The 15,529-nt window shown below is 45.5% G+C and overlaps 1 protein-coding gene across 1 annotated transcript in view; it reads right to left on the bottom strand.

The window, feature by feature from the left end:
* LOC130712871 (uncharacterized) overlaps positions 1–8,334 on the bottom strand; it is a 19,103-nt gene extending 10,769 nt beyond the window's left edge. Inside the window, exon 1 of the mRNA XM_057562685.1 lies at positions 8,245–8,334. Coding sequence (XP_057418668.1) covers positions 8,245–8,334 — 90 coding nt within the window. The remainder of the gene's footprint in view (positions 1–8,244) is intronic.
* Between the last annotated feature and the right edge of the window lie 7,195 nt (positions 8,335–15,529).

The raw sequence follows: 15,529 nt of genomic DNA, 5'->3' as shown, positions 1-15,529 counted from the left end.
AGGACAAGGATTGGATTCTGGCCATGGAAGAAGAATTGAATCAATTCTCCAAGAACGATGTTTGGAGCTTAGTGAAGAAGCCTGAGAATGTCCATGTTATTGGAACGAAATGGGTATTCAGAAACAAGCTAAATGAGAAAGGAGATGTAGTCAGAAACAAGGCAAGGCTAGTTGCTCAAGGCTACAGCCAGCAGGAAGGAATAGACTACACTGAAACATTTGCTCCAGTAGCAAGACTGGAGGCAATCAGACTATTGATTTCTTTCTCAGTAAATCACAACATAATTCTACATCAGATGGACGTAAAGAGTGCCTTCCTAAATGGTTATATCTCAGAGGAAGTCTATGTTCATCAACCCCCAGGTTTTGAAGATGAAAAGAAACCAGACCATGTGTTCAAATTGAAGAAATCACTCTACGGTCTGAAGCAAGCTCCTAGAGCATGGTATGAGAGACTTAGCTCATTCCTTCTGGAGAATGAGTTTGTAAGGGGTAAAGTAGATACAACTCTCTTTTGCAAGACTTATAAAGATGATATCTTAATTGTGCAAATTTATGTTGATGATATTATATTTGGTTCTGCTAATCAATCTCTATGCAAAGAATTTTCTGAGATGATGCAGGCTGAATTTGAGATGAGTATGATGGGAGAATTAAAGTACTTTCTGGGAATACAAGTTGATCAAACACCAGAAGGAACATATATCCATCAGAGCAAGTACACTAAAGAACTTCTGAAGAAGTTCAATATGCTGGAATCTACAGTGGCCAAGACTCCAATGCATCCAACATGCATTCTGGAAAAAGAAGATATAAGTGGTAAAGTATGTCAGAAGCTCTATCGTGGCATGATAGGTTCACTTCTATACTTAACTGCATCCAGGCCAGACATATTATTTAGTGTTCATTTATGTGCTCGTTTCCAATCAGATCCAAGGGAAACCCACTTAACTGCTGTTAAGAGGATCCTAAGGTATCTGAAAGGCACCACTAACCTTGGCTTGATGTATAAGAAAACATCAGAGTATAAGCTTTCAGGTTATTGTGATGCTGATTATGCTGGAGATAGAACAGAGAGAAAAAGTACTTCTGGAAATTGTCAATTTCTGGGAAGCAATCTAGTCTCATGGGCAAGCAAGAGGCAATCAACCATTGCACTATCAACTGCAGAGGCAGAATATATCTCAGCAGCAATATGCAGCACTCAGATGCTCTGGATGAAACATCAGCTGGAGGATTATCAGATCCTTGAGAGCAATATCCCAATCTATTGTGATAACACTGCTGCTATCTCATTGAGTAAGAATCCTATCTTGCATTCAAGGGCAAAGCACATTGAGGTAAAGCATCATTTTATTAGAGATTATGTACAGAAGGGCGTACTTCTTCTGAAGTTTGTTGATACTGACCATCAATGGGCAGATATCTTTACAAAGCCCTTAGCTGAAGATAGATTTAATTTTATTCTGAAAAATCTAAACATGGACTTTTGTCCAGAGTGAAGATGGATCAGAACCTCTGACTATGATACTTCTTGATCAGAAGATGTCTAGTCCAGAAGGTAACTCAATCAGAGTGTGTGTACCCACTGGTACCGACTCTGAAGCTGAGACAGCAACACGTGCGTCAGAATTTCTGATGCATAGTTCCTTGTGCCCGTGTGACAGTCTGTTATGATTGCGTGTAGATATGCTTATCTCCTGTGTGTGATTGTGTATTTTACTGTTACTATCTATCTTTAATTTTCAACCGTTGATCTTAAAGTGCTTTTTGAATCAACAACGGTTATTTGATAAAACCCACTATACACACACGTTCTCTCTCACTTCCGGTTTTCACTCTCGCACTCTCTGCTTTTCAAAACCGCCTCCTTCTCAATTTCTCTCTCGATCTCTCCTCATCCTTCAAACTTCATCTTCTACCTCAAACCTTCAACCTCTTCAAAATGGTGAGACAAACCAGAAGATCTACTGCAGATGCACCTCAGTTCCCTCATATGGTAGTCGGTTTGGCAACGGGTCAACGAGGCTCTGAGAACCCAGCACAAGAACAAGCTCAAGCTCAAGAGGAGATTGTTCCTATTGCAGAACGGGGCTGTGCCGTTCACTGTGTATTTCCTCCTGAGGAACTCCAAGTCCTGGCAGAATGGAGATTCAACCTCGACAACTTGGCTGCAAATGGGTTTGATCTTCGTCCTGAAGTCCAAGCTCAAGGTTGGGGAAACTACTTCAATCGACTTCGAGGACCGGTGTATGAGAAGCTGGTAAAGGAATTCTGGAAGCACGCCGATTGTGATGACACTCAGGTGGTCTCTTACATACTGGGTAGGAAGATCATCATCACGGAGAAGTCATTCGTGAATCTGCTAGGTGCAGAAACTGCTCATGGGTATCGGTTCTCACTGACGGAATCGAAGCTGAAACCCAGAACCAAGGACATCGTCAACAAGGCCCTATACACCACTTTCAAACCGGGCAAGACGAGTTATAAGGTGATGGATCTTCACCCTAAACTCAGGATCTGGCACAAGATCCTGCTCAACTGCATCAATCAGCGACCAAAGGGCAGTTCTCCAGACTACATCAACTTCAACCAGAAGGCGATGCTGTTCTTCATTCAAGACAAGGAGAAGATCTGCCTTCCCTACTTCCTGTTCTCCTATTTGAAGGAATGCATCCGGAAGTCTCGCACCACCTCCTCCATCAAGTCTGCAATCAAATATATCCCTTTTGGGAGGCTGCTCTCAGACTTTCTCATTGAAAGCAACTTGGTGCAAGATTTGATCGATGCTGGTTGCACAGAGGACTTGAGCACAATTGTCAGCGATGTCTTCACTGCCAACTCTCTGAAGAAGATGGGTTTGGTCCAGAAGAAGATTGCTCCTGCTCATGAGGACACATCTTCTGAGATCAGAGGAAGAAGAATGCCTCTGAATGACTACCCTCTGTGGACTCAAGCAGACCATCCTGAAGCCATCAGATGCTATGTTGAAGACCTCAGGGCTCAAGGATTCGAGATTGACCTTGATGATTTCGTCAGCAGACTTCCACCAGCTCCAGAGTTTCCTTCTCCTCCCAAGAAGAAAACCAAGAGGAAGATGGTTCTGGACGAATCCTCAGAGGAATCTGATGTCCCTCTGGTCAAGAAGGCGAAGAGCAAGCCTGATGATGATGATGGTGATGATAGTGAGGATGGTCCTCCAAAGAAGAAGCAGAAGAAAGTCAGAATTGTGGTGAAGCCTACTCGGGTGGAACCAGCTGCTGCAGAGGTCAGAAGGACTGAAGCTCCTGCCAGAGTGACTCGTTCATCAGCACATTCAAGTAAGCCTGCACTTGCTTCTGATGATGATTTGAATTTATTTGATGCACTTCCCAATTTCTGCCTTACTCCAACACTCTTCAAATCCCCTCACTCCTATTCCTGAAACCCAACCAGCCGCACAAACTTCTCCTACTGAAGCACCTCTCTGGAATTTGCTTCAGAACCAACCCTCTAGGTCAGAAGATCCAACCTCTCTCCTTACCATTCCATATGACCCATTACTTTCTGAACCACTCACCCAAAACCAACCAGAACCCAAACCAACAGAACCACAACCCAGAACGTCTGATCACTCTGCTCCCAGAGCATCACCACGTCCTGCTGTCAGAACCACGGATACAGACTCTTCATCCGCCTTCACACCTGTATCCTTCCCCATCAATGTCATTGACTCTCCTCCCTCCAATACCTCTGAATCAATTAGAAAATTCATGGAGGTTAGGAAAGAGAAGGTATCTGCCTTGGAAGAATATTACCTTACCTGTCCAAGCCCTAGGCAATATCCTGGCCCTAGACCTGAACGTCTAGTTGACCCAGATGAACCTATCTTGGCCAATCCTATCCAAGAGGCAGATCCCCTAGTTCATCAAGCTCACCCTGTCCCTGACCAACAAGTGCCAATTCAACCAGACTCTGAACTCGAACGCTCAGTGTCTAACCAATCCTCGGTTAGATCACCTCACCCTCTGGTTGAAACTTCAGACCCTCACCATGGAACCTCTGAACCCAATGCACCCATAATTAACATTGGTTCTCCACAAGGGGCCTCTGAAGCTCATAGCAGCAATCACCCAGCCTCTCCTGAAACCAACCTCTCCATAATTCCCTATACTCACCTTCAACCCACATCTCTCTCTGAGTGCATCAATATCTTCAATCATGAAGCCTCCTTGAGGCTCCGCAATGTGCACGGTCAGACTGACCTCAGTGAGAATGCTGAACATGTGGCTGATGAGTGGAACAATTTGAGCACTTGGCTGGTGGCTCAGTTTCCCGTTATGATGCAGCTCCTGCATGCAGAGGGAAGTCAGAGCGTTGAGGCTGCAAAGCAAAGGTTTGCCAGAAGGGTGGCTCTTCATGAACTAGAACAGAGAAATAAGCTTCTTGAAGCTATTGAAGAAGCCAAGCGCAAGAAAGAGCAAGAAGAAGAAGCTGCACGTCAAGCAGCAGCTCAGGCTGAACAAGCCAGACTTGAGGCAGAGCGTCTTGAAGCTGAGGCTGAGGCAGAGCGACTTGCACCAGTTATGTTTACTCCTGCTGCTTCTGCTTCCATTCCAGAACCTCAAGCTGCTCAGAACGTTCCTTCCAGCTCTACTCAGACAAGCTCATCCAGACTCGACATCATGGAACAACGTCTTGACACTCATGAATCCATGCTGATTGAGATGAAGCAAATGATGATGGAACTTCTGCGCCGCACCGACAAACCTTAGTCTTAGGATTTCTTCTTTTTCCTCTTTCGTTTACTTTGTTTTCCTTTTTGTTAAACTCTGTTTCTTTTTTATTTACTTATTTTCATTTGTTCGTTTGTGATTCTATATGCATATATCTATTTATATTTGTGTCACATATGTTTGCAAAACCTGTTTTATTCATAATTGTTCTATGTTTACATCATAATTCTTTCCATCATACATTATTCCCTATATCTAGAATGGAGGATCCTTCCTCATTCTTCTGCATTCTTGGCGCTGCTCCACTCTTTCCTTCTCCAGACGATCCAGTGTATACTCTATGTTGCCGAGTTTGATGCTCAGCTCATCTCTCTCTAGACTATCTTCTATCGTCTTAAGTCTCTTTTCCACAGTCTCCTTCTCTTCCAGCAGATTCAGCTCCCGCTGGCAAAGCCCCTGAATCTCCTCCACGAAGCAGAGGAACTCCTTCAGATCTTTCTCCATCTCTGGACCAAGATCTTCTTCCAGCAGTGTCTTCGTCAGCTCTTGTATGGTCTTTGTACCATCGGGATGCCTAATATTGAGGAACATATCTTCCTCAAAAGCCTTCCTTCTGAGCTCTTCTAATGCCATTCTGTATGATGCCATCGTTTTCTTACTGAAAATTATTCGAGGTGTGAAGCTTACCTTTTTCTCCACCGCTTTATATAGGCTTCACTTTCTCTCTGAAAGTTAATGCTCCTACAGTTTCTCGAGGTTAAGTTCTTGGTAACTGACCCTTCTATTTACCCACTTGGCCGGTGGTAAACGCTCATCCCTTGCATTAACTCTTCTACTTATTATCGCCTAACTCTGATTCTTACATCGTCTTCAGTTTCTTTAAACTTAGACCTTCTCTAAGGGGGAGTACCTTGTACTTCACGCTAAGTTTTTCACACCCCAAGCTTTTTGCTTATGACAAAAAGGGGGAGTAAACCCAGTTTTTGATGTGTAAGATGTGTTAGTGTGACTTACTTTTCTTTTGGAGATTTTAAGAGTTCCACCTTCATGACCATAGATGTGTCACTGGGCAAATACAAGGAATACATTTCACTTCGTCTGAAGTGATTCTAAGTTGACTCTGATACCCAAGACTCTGATACCCTGTCCATGACTCTGATCACTTATGCGCTCTGATTATTCGTTTTTCATCTATGTCATAAGCTTTTCACTCTGAACTCTTATATGTTTTAGCTCAGAATCTAGACTTTACTAACGTTTTCATCAAGTATTAGATTCAGGGGGAGCTAAGCTCAGAATCAAGCAGTGACTTGAATTCAGAATGAGCAAGATAAACTATTCACATCAGGATAAGTCTTATTCTATATCTCTAAACTCTGAGTGAATTCAGTTTATTGTTTAAGAATTGTTCATCAAAAATCTTAGTTTTGTCATCATCAAAAAGGGGGAGATTGTAAGATCAAGTTTTGATCTAGTAGTACAACTCATGTTTTGATGATTACAAGTTAACCTTTTGATATGAACAATTGTGGTACTCTAACGTGTTTTTCTGAGTGTGCTATTTACAGGCTCTGACCTCATCTCAATCTCACACAAATCAGAAGCACTGTGTATAAAGGGTAACCCAAGCAACGCTTTCGCATTCACCATGTTCAGTATGAACAGTGGAAAAGCTTCAGAAGTTCTGAAGATATACAAACTCTGATGTGGACTCAGTCGCTAGAAGCTCTGAAGATCCAGAAGTTCTGATAACCAAGAAACACTGAAGGTTCAGATGTTCTGATGGTGTAGAAGACTCTGAAGATCCAGAAGCTGAATAGTGGAAACTCTGAAGTCCAGAAGCAAGAAACTCTGAAGGCCATGTTCTTCCCTCTGAGTTCAGAATCAGAAGATACAATGGTCAGAGGATCTGTGCTTTCCCTCTGACTCTGATCAACCGGCTTCACAAGTTCCAATATGAAGTATTCCCCTGATCAGAAGTCTCCTAGGTTAAAAGGTCAAGTCGCTATCCAAGTACAAAAGCAAGTGTACCTTCCTGACGACCTACCTAACGTTCTCAGCCACAGCAGAAGCTGGATTTTCCAGAACTGCCCTCCAACGGTAGCATTTCCCATGCAACGCTCAACCCTAATCCTTGGAGTATATATAGAGGCTGAAGATTGAAAGAAGTGGCTACAAGAATATACAAGAAGCAATACAAACGCGCAAGATATTCAAAATATTCTAAGCTTTCTTTCATCTGAAATTCATTGTGTTTACTATTAGCTTTTTAGAAGCAAATCTCTTGTAAACATTTCTTTGATAAACAGTTTGTTTAGTTCCTTTAGGAGATCAAGGTTGATCGGATCCTAGAGAAGACTAAGAGAGTGAATCTTAGTGGTAGTTCCTTTAGGAGATCAAGTTTGATCGGATCCTAGAGAAGACTAAGAGAGTGAATCTTAGTGTGAGCTAAGTCAGTGTAATTGTTAGTCACTTGTAGGTTTCAAGTGCAGTTGTAACTCTTACCTGATTAGTGGATTGCCTTCATTCTAAGAAGGAAGAAATCACCTTAACGGGTGGACTGGAGTAGCTTGAGTGATTTATCAAGTGAACCAGGATAAAATCCTTGTGTGCTTTTCTATCTCTTATCTTTAGCACTTAAGTTCTCGAAAGATTTGTCAAAATCTTTAAGGTGGTAGTTTTGTACTGAAAACGTTATTCAAACCCCCCCTTTCTACCGTTTTTCATACCTTCAATCAACGCTACGGATCAAGCGCCTCCAGTCTTGGCCAGAGATCGGTGATTGAGGTACCTGATTCTCCTCTCCCGAAGCTCCGGGTGAGTGCGTTGGTGATCTCTATTGCTCCGGTGAAGTCGGCGGAGAAGGTAACGGAGGCGTTGGAGAAGGAGGTGGAGGTGGTGGTGGAGGAGTTAACTGATCGGTTTCTTCACGACGAACTTGCTCGCGTCGCGGCCTGCCTCTTACGCGACGTGGAGGCGAGCCGCGCCGCCGCTCCTGATCTTCGTCGCGTCGTCGACGACGTGTTTCCATCGATCCTGAATAGTGAACCGAAAAACTTCGAGCGAAAACTAAAAACTGAAGAAAATTCACACGGAGAATTGAACTTCTCCAAATCCAACTGCAATCTACATAGTCCGGGAATCAAAATCTATCGTTCCCCAGAGACGGCGCCAAATGTTCCATCATGAATATTGAGATGAGGTATAGTACCTAAGATGCAAGGAACGTGATGTGAGATTTCTAGAGAGAAGTGAGAGTGTGTAACCGCTTAGAGAGAGAAAGTAACTGAATTTCAAGCTTGTTATTGCACAAATAAGCTAAGAGTCCCTTACAATTGGTATCCTTCCCCTATTTATAGTTGGGGAAGTTGGGCCTAGCGCCTTTAAATCATCCTAATGGGCCAGTTGGGCCTTCGGGACAAGGGCCCAAGTCCCTAATGTAATCCCCGCCTCAGGCCAGCGCCCCTGGGCGAGGGACCCAGGAGTCTCGGCCAGTCCAAGTAGCATTGCCGACGTATATCTGGCTGACCTGGTGCGCGTCGGACACCCAAGCCTCGTCCTTGTGCTCTTCACTGAGAATCAGCTCCCAAGTACGCACCACACTCTTTGTCACAGTCATCTTTGCCTAGAGAGTTGAAGGAAATAGATGAATGGTTGAAGAAGATGATCAACTCTCCCCCCTTGCCTTGCTCTCTCACGAATCTCCTTCTTCTCCCTTGTTTCCCTCTGTTCCGTGCTAGAACATAGAGAGAGAAGGTAGTACCCAAAGTATGAAGAAGGTGATGAGAATGCTTAGAGAGAGAAGCTCTAACCACTTAGAGAGAGAAAATGTAACTGAATTTCAATGCTATTATTACTCAAATGAGCCAAGAGTCCTTTACAATTGGTATTTCCCTCCTATTTATAGAGGTGGAGTTGGGCTTCGGCGCCTCATTCTCTTCCAGTTGGGCCTCGGGAAGGGAGGCCCAAGGTCATGGTGCGTTCCCCGCCCAAGGCCAAGTCCCCTGGGCGAGGGACCCAGGGGTCTCGCCCAGTCCACAAGTCCACAAGACATCGAGCTCGAAGCATGAGAGCTAAGTGTGTCTTTAAGCAAGAAACAAGGCGAAATCCCTAAGAATACTGACTAAGACCTAAAAAACCTTAAAAATCTAAAAGTGAAAAATAATGGCCAACATGGCCTGATAAATAAAGCCTTCACAATCAAAACTTTGGATCTCCAGCCGTGCTCTCCTCTTCCAGGCGATCCAAGTCCACAAGCAGGCTTGTGGCGAAGGCTTCTCGTCCGCCTGACTCGGCATAGCCATGCACATGCCCCAAATCGCGACGTATTGTCACATGTTGCATCCTTTCCACTCGTCGCGCCTTGAAACAATGTTTGGATTAGTAAATCCACATAACCTCAACCGCCACCTTTAAAACGCTTTTTCGAATTATGTCAACATCTTGTTACTTTTTAAATTTGAACCAACCAGCTTCAACCGTCACGGCTTTCCACTTAAAGCGCTGCCCCTACTCTCCGGAACCCACGTCACACTTTTGTGTGTGGGCCCCCCTTTACCATGATGATTTACCACAACGAGGCACAATTTTCTAGTCTTTATCACACCCAACATCTGAGTTCTCTTCCCTCACACCATTCATCATCTTCTATTAACTGCTCCCATATTTGCCCCCGACTCTCGCTCGAGTCTCTTTGCTGATCTCACGAATCCCCACTCCGGCTCTTGCTCTTCTCCTCACGGTTCCCCTCCTGGTTAGTCTTCATCCCTTCCTTCTCCCTTTTCTCTCTTTACTTTCTTTGATGTCGTCAACAGGGGCCTTGTTTTCTGTTGAGGAGATTAAAGCCCATCGCTTGACGACCTTCGCCACTCTGCCTTCCACTACTTCAGAAGCCCCTGATCAAGGAGTTCTTGATCAACCATCAGAACTGTCAACTAGCGAATCTATCTCTGACCTTCCTCGCAAGGTCGGTGGGCTCTGCCACTCTCCATTATTAGAGGGCCTTCTCCGAACTACCGGATGTCGGGAACAAGACCGCCCCTGGCAGCATCGTGATCTACCCGGTTTTAATTTATCGAACCACAGGGAATTGGTATGAGAATTCAGTTTAAGCCTCGAGTTCACGGTAGGAAAGCGAGTAAAATTCAGTTTTAAAGGTTGATTGTTTTGGTGATTAATAAACAAGCAATTGAAATATAAGTGTGTGAGAACAATAGTGAGCATGCCTTGGGTTCTTGCTTGACTAATTCAGTTCTAATCAACCTATTCTATCCACAAAACTCTGAGTCTCTCCTTGATGTTCTAGCCTAATCAATCATCTATCGATGCCTCGCATAGACAATCCTCTCAAGCCAAAAGATAGGCACAATTCCTTGATAACCTAAACATTTGCTAAAGGCATTAAGCATGCAATTCAGGCCAACAAACCCCAACCCTTCCTCTATTCCTAGTAGCAAGTATAGAAGAGGTAATCCCACAACAAGTCCCTAATCTATAACAAACTTCCGTTCTATTATAGAAAAGCATAAAGCTAGCACATGTTCTAACTTGAAACATAAAGCATGGATATGGGATTCAAGGGTTTACTCAGAGGAATCATGAATAGAAATAGGAATTAAGATTAAAACATCATAAGTCTTACAAAGAAACCAAAGCAAAAGGGGTTTAGCCAAGCATGACTATAGAATCCATACAAGAAAAGAAGGATAAAACCTGGAACATGGACTTGGAGAATGCTTCTCCTCAAGCTCCAGAGCCTAACCCTACTTCTAACTTATTTAGGAATGTATAGAAATGACAAAAGTTACAAAAGAAATGACAAAAAGCCTATTTATAGGCAAACAGGTCGAGTATGGGCGCTCAGGTGCCAATTCAGAGCGCCTGAGCGCCAATTCCAAGTGGAAAAAGCAGCCTCTGGAGGTAATTGGCGCTCAGGCGCTCAACAGGAGCGCTCAGGCGCCAATTCCTTTCTAGCATCATGTAAACAGCGAATCAATTGGCGCTCAGGCACTCAACACGAGCGCCTGAGCGCTCTCTACATGCTAGAAAGCCTCTTGACCTTCTTCTTAACTCCCATTTAAGCCTCCCTTCAATTCTCCGAGCCTCTTGACCTTCTTTCTTCATCAGTTTTCAGACCTAGCTGCTTGGGAACAAAGCAAGGAAAATATCTAGGATTTCCAAGAGTTTATTAGCACAAAAGACCCTCAATTCAAGTAGAAAAGATATGCAAGTCCTAAACTTAATTAAAATGCAAGAAAAGTCCCTATAAAACTATGAAATTACCAAAACAAAGTGAAAACACAAATAAAGATAAAAATGCATGAGAATGCATGAAACACTACATGAGACTCAAAAAAAAGACACAAAACTAACTAATAAATGACCCTAAAAACACTACTAAAATAGGGTCATCAAGGGCACTGCCTCTGGCACTCCCGTCCCGGTTGGTGCGGGAGACCCTTCTAAACCTACTCACCAAGGCGAGGCGAGCATTGCCCAGGTTAAGGGCCCTTCTCGCCCCCCGGTGTCACCGACAACCCAGTCCTCAACAACTGTCATTCACCTCTCAACTTCTGCCTCCAACTTGCCAACTCCTGCTTCTCCTAAGGCTATTGGCGAGGAAAAAGACCCCCCACTGAATCGTCCACAGAAACCTACTGGCGAATCAAGCTCCGATCCCTTCTCCTTCCTACTTTCTCATCCCTTCCTCGAGAAACTGAGGGAAACGTCCAACCAGAACCCGCAAGACGTTGCCCAAGAAGCTGTGTCCAACCTCCTCCGAGCGGGCTGCCTGTTCGCCCAAGTGGCTTGGGAAGCCCGCCCCCTTTCCGGGATTGATGGACTCCGGCAGGGGGTGGAGAAGCTGCGCACGACCAACCTTCAAATTAATGAAAATTGCTCCAAGTTGTCCAAACAGTTGACCTCGGAAACGGAAAAGACGGCGAAGATGCAGAAGAAACTCGCTGAGGTGAAGCTTATGAAGGCTGCAGCGGACAAGAAAGAGGAACAATTTGAAAGCAAAATTGAAGAGCTCCGCAAAACTCTTGGAACTCGAGAAGCTACTCTTGCTTCTCAGAAGGAAGACCTTTCGGCCAAGAATGAGGAAATCGCCAAGTTGCGCCGGGACTTGGCGGACAGGAGTAAAGCTCTTGCCGATGCTCGCTCTGATTTGGAGTCAAAACGCAAACTCTTGGCCGAGAAAGACGCCCAGGCCCTCGCCTTGGAGGAGAGGATAAGGGGCGATGCTGCTCAAGCGGTGGCCAATGAGCGTATTCGCGGCTTCCTGATCGCCAAGGCTCAAGTCAAACATCTCCATCCGAACATCGACCTTGGTCCCTTAGGAGTTTTTAAGAAGATTACGCCCGCCGGGCTGGAGGGTGTCGAAGATCCACCGGGATTCGCCAATGTTGACCTTGGAGATGCTGTGGAGAAAAAATGAAGAGACAGATAGAACAATGTTTACTTCCTATTTTTATATTGGATTATTGTAATGTTAGTACTATTTTGTTTTACCCGTCGTATCTTAGTTTAAGCTATCTGTTTTCGGTTTTCATTATTATATTATTTCTCTCGCACGTTTTAGCGCTTTTTGATTTTCTCTGTTTCTGAATTACGTCTGACGACATTGATGGTGTGCTAGGTTCAACTAGGACTCGTTGCTCGGTTTTTGAACTGAGTCTTTTGTTCGCACCAATATTTCCCGTAAGAGCAGGTGCGACCCCTCCAGCCTTATTAGGTGAGGACTTACAATTTCTCAGTGCCCAATGGCCATATGGGTTTACCCGAGACTTTCGAGCCTAGTTGAAAAATGCTCGCCCATATTTCGGGGAGATTACTGGGATAAGAAGCTTATCCGCACACATCGCCGACGAGTGACGGCGAGCTGCGTCGGCTTTTCCGGAGCAATCCCCAGACATCAAGGTCGTGTTGGGATTGCCACCTTTAGGGAATTTTTCCCACCGAGCTCTCGCCGCAATTCAGTGTGATTGAAATTGCTGGATACAATTTTTGTATTTTCAATCAGGCGTGATAGCCAACAAACTCCCGAGATGGAGAACAAGAACGTGTCTTTGTTTTTACCATTTTTGTGCGCTTTTGGCCAATAACTTCTTGGGATAAGTACAAAAGTATGTTTTTCCATTTAGCACTTAACTTCGCAGCCTACGTGAGGCGCACTGCCTTCCTTCGCCTCAGATCCAGCTCGCTCTCGCCTTATCAGTTGTAATAGTACTTCAACCTTGCTGCGTTCCAGGATCGTGGCACCCGTTTCCCATCCAAGCTCTCCAGGTGATATGCTCCTCTTCCCAAAGCTTTTAAGATCCTGTAGGTCCCCTCCCAGATTGGGCTTAATTTGTTTCCGGTGACTCCTGTTTGCTTTTTGAGCACCAAATCCCCTTCCTGCATCTCCCTCGGTTTTACTTTTGTGTCATACCTGGCCGCAGCTCGCTGCTTCATCGCGGCTTCCCTGAGGCGGGTCTCATTGTGTGTCTCCGACAACAAGTCCAGCTCTATCTCCATGTTTGAGGAATTTTCGCCCTCGAACTTCGGTGCCTTTTGCCACAAACTGTTGTCTATCTCTACACGGAGCATGGCGTCCGCCCCATAAGTCATTCTGAACGGAGTCTCCCCTGTAGTTGAGTGTTGTGTTGTATTGTAAGACCAAATAACAATTGGGAGTTCATCTAACCACGCCCCCTTGGCCTCCGAGAGTCTGCGCTTCAAACCTCGCAGGATGACTTTGTTCGCCGATTCTGCTTGTCCATTTGTTTGCGGATGCTCCACCGAAGAGAATCTCCTCTGAATGCCCATCTCTTCGCAGAACTCCTTGGTTTGATTACTTGCAAACTGCGTCCCGTTGTCCGAGACGATCGCCCTTGGTACCCCGAACCGGCAGACAATTATCTTCCAGTAAAAACCTATAATTTTGGCCGCCGTAATGCTCGCCAGGGGCTCAGCTTCCACCCATTTTGTGAAGTAGTCCACCGCCACCAGGATGAACTTCATTTGCGACCTAGCGGTGGGAAAGGGCCCGACGAGATCGACTCCCCACATGGCGAAGGGCCATGGGGAACTGATTGTGGCTAGTTGCTCTGGCGAAGCTCTAGGTAGGTCCGCAAATACTTGGCACTTCTCGCATTTCCTCACAAACTCTGCACAGTCCTTCCTTATCGAAAGCCAATAGAAACCCGCTCTAAGGACTTTGCTCGCCATTGACCTTCCTCCAATGTGGCTTGCACAAACTCCCTCATGGACCTCCGTCATAACAGCCTCGTACTTCTCAAGCGGAAGACACCTTAGGAGGGGCGAACTGAATCCTCGCCGGAAGAGTATCCCGTCGAGTAACGTGTAGTGCCCCGCCTCCCTCCTTTGCGCCTTTGAGTATTTTATTATGTCACTAGGCTCTCCCGCAAGAATGTCAATGATGGAATTCATCCAAGTTTCTTGGCGAACGACCGAAGCCACCAAATCCCCCTCTATGCTAGGATTGGCGAGGGTCTCTTGAATTACGCTCCGGTTGTTGCCAGGCTTCCTAGTGCTTGCCAGCTTTCCTAGGGGGTCCGCCCTTTGGTTTTGTGTCCTCGACACGAACTCAACCACCACCTGTTGCAAACGACCCATGAGCTGTCGCACGCGCTCCACATACTTTATCAAGGCCGGCTCCTTTACCTGGAACTCCCCATTGACCTGGCTTGCCACTAGCAACGAGTCTGTTCTTACCAGTAGACTGTCAATTTGCACCTCAATTGCTAGTTTTAAACCCGCAATAAGAGCCTCATATTCTGCTTGGTTATTGCTGGTTTTGAACTGGAATTTGAGGGATTGCTCCAACACCAACTCCCCGGGCCCCTGCAGCGTGACCCCAGCCCCGCTTCCGTTTTCGTTCGACGACCCATCGACAAACAATATCCATTGCGTACTCACCTTTTCCCCTTCTTCCGGCGTCAACTCCACCACAAAATCCGCTAAGGTCTGTGCGCCGACCTTTCCCCTTTTGTCATATTACAGTCCATATTCCGAAAACTCCACAGACCACGCGACAAGCCTTCCCGACAAATCTGGCTTCTGCAATACCTGTCTCAAAGGAAGGTCAGTTCTTATTTTTACCTGAAAGCTTTAAAAATATGGTCGTAGGCATCTGGCGGTGACGAGGACGGCGAGCGCCGCTTTTTCTATCTTCTGATACCTGACCTCTGCCCCATGAAGTGTATGGCTTACGAAATAGACTATCTTTTGCTCTCCATCCACCTCCTGAAGAATCACCGAGCTTATTGCGTGATTGCCAACATAAAGGTATAAATGCAAAGGTAGGCCTTGGACAGGTTTCGAAAGGACCGGTGGGGCGGACATCATCTCCTTGAGGCGGGTGAAAGCTTCCTCGCACTCTGAATTCCACTCAAATGTCACGTTCTTCTTGAGGCATTTGAAGAACGGGGCTGACTTGTCGTCTGAGTGAGGGAGAAAACGGGATAAGGCCGCGATCCGCCCGGTTAGCCTCTGCACTTCCTTCACGTGGCTTGGGCTTTTCATCTCCTGGATCGCCTTGCACTTGTCTGGATTGATTTTGATTCCTCTGAGCGTAATCATGAAGCCTAAAAACTTCCCACCCCGTATGCTGAAAGAACACTTTTCCAGATAAAGCCTCATGTTATGCTTCCGAATCTTACCGAAGGCCTCCATCAAATCCTCATGATGATTCGATCCCAGAACCGATTTGACGATCATATCGTCAACGTATACCTCCATGTTCCTTCCTACTTGGCCTTCAAACACTCTATCCATCAACCGCTGATACATCGCCCCTGCATTCTTCAACC

Source organism: Lotus japonicus, chromosome 4, assembly GCF_012489685.1.
Source record: "Lotus japonicus ecotype B-129 chromosome 4, LjGifu_v1.2".
Taxonomy (NCBI): domain Eukaryota; kingdom Viridiplantae; phylum Streptophyta; class Magnoliopsida; order Fabales; family Fabaceae; genus Lotus; species Lotus japonicus.
Note: the sequence above shows the minus strand (reverse complement) of the source record. Positions and strands in the feature narration are given on the sequence as shown.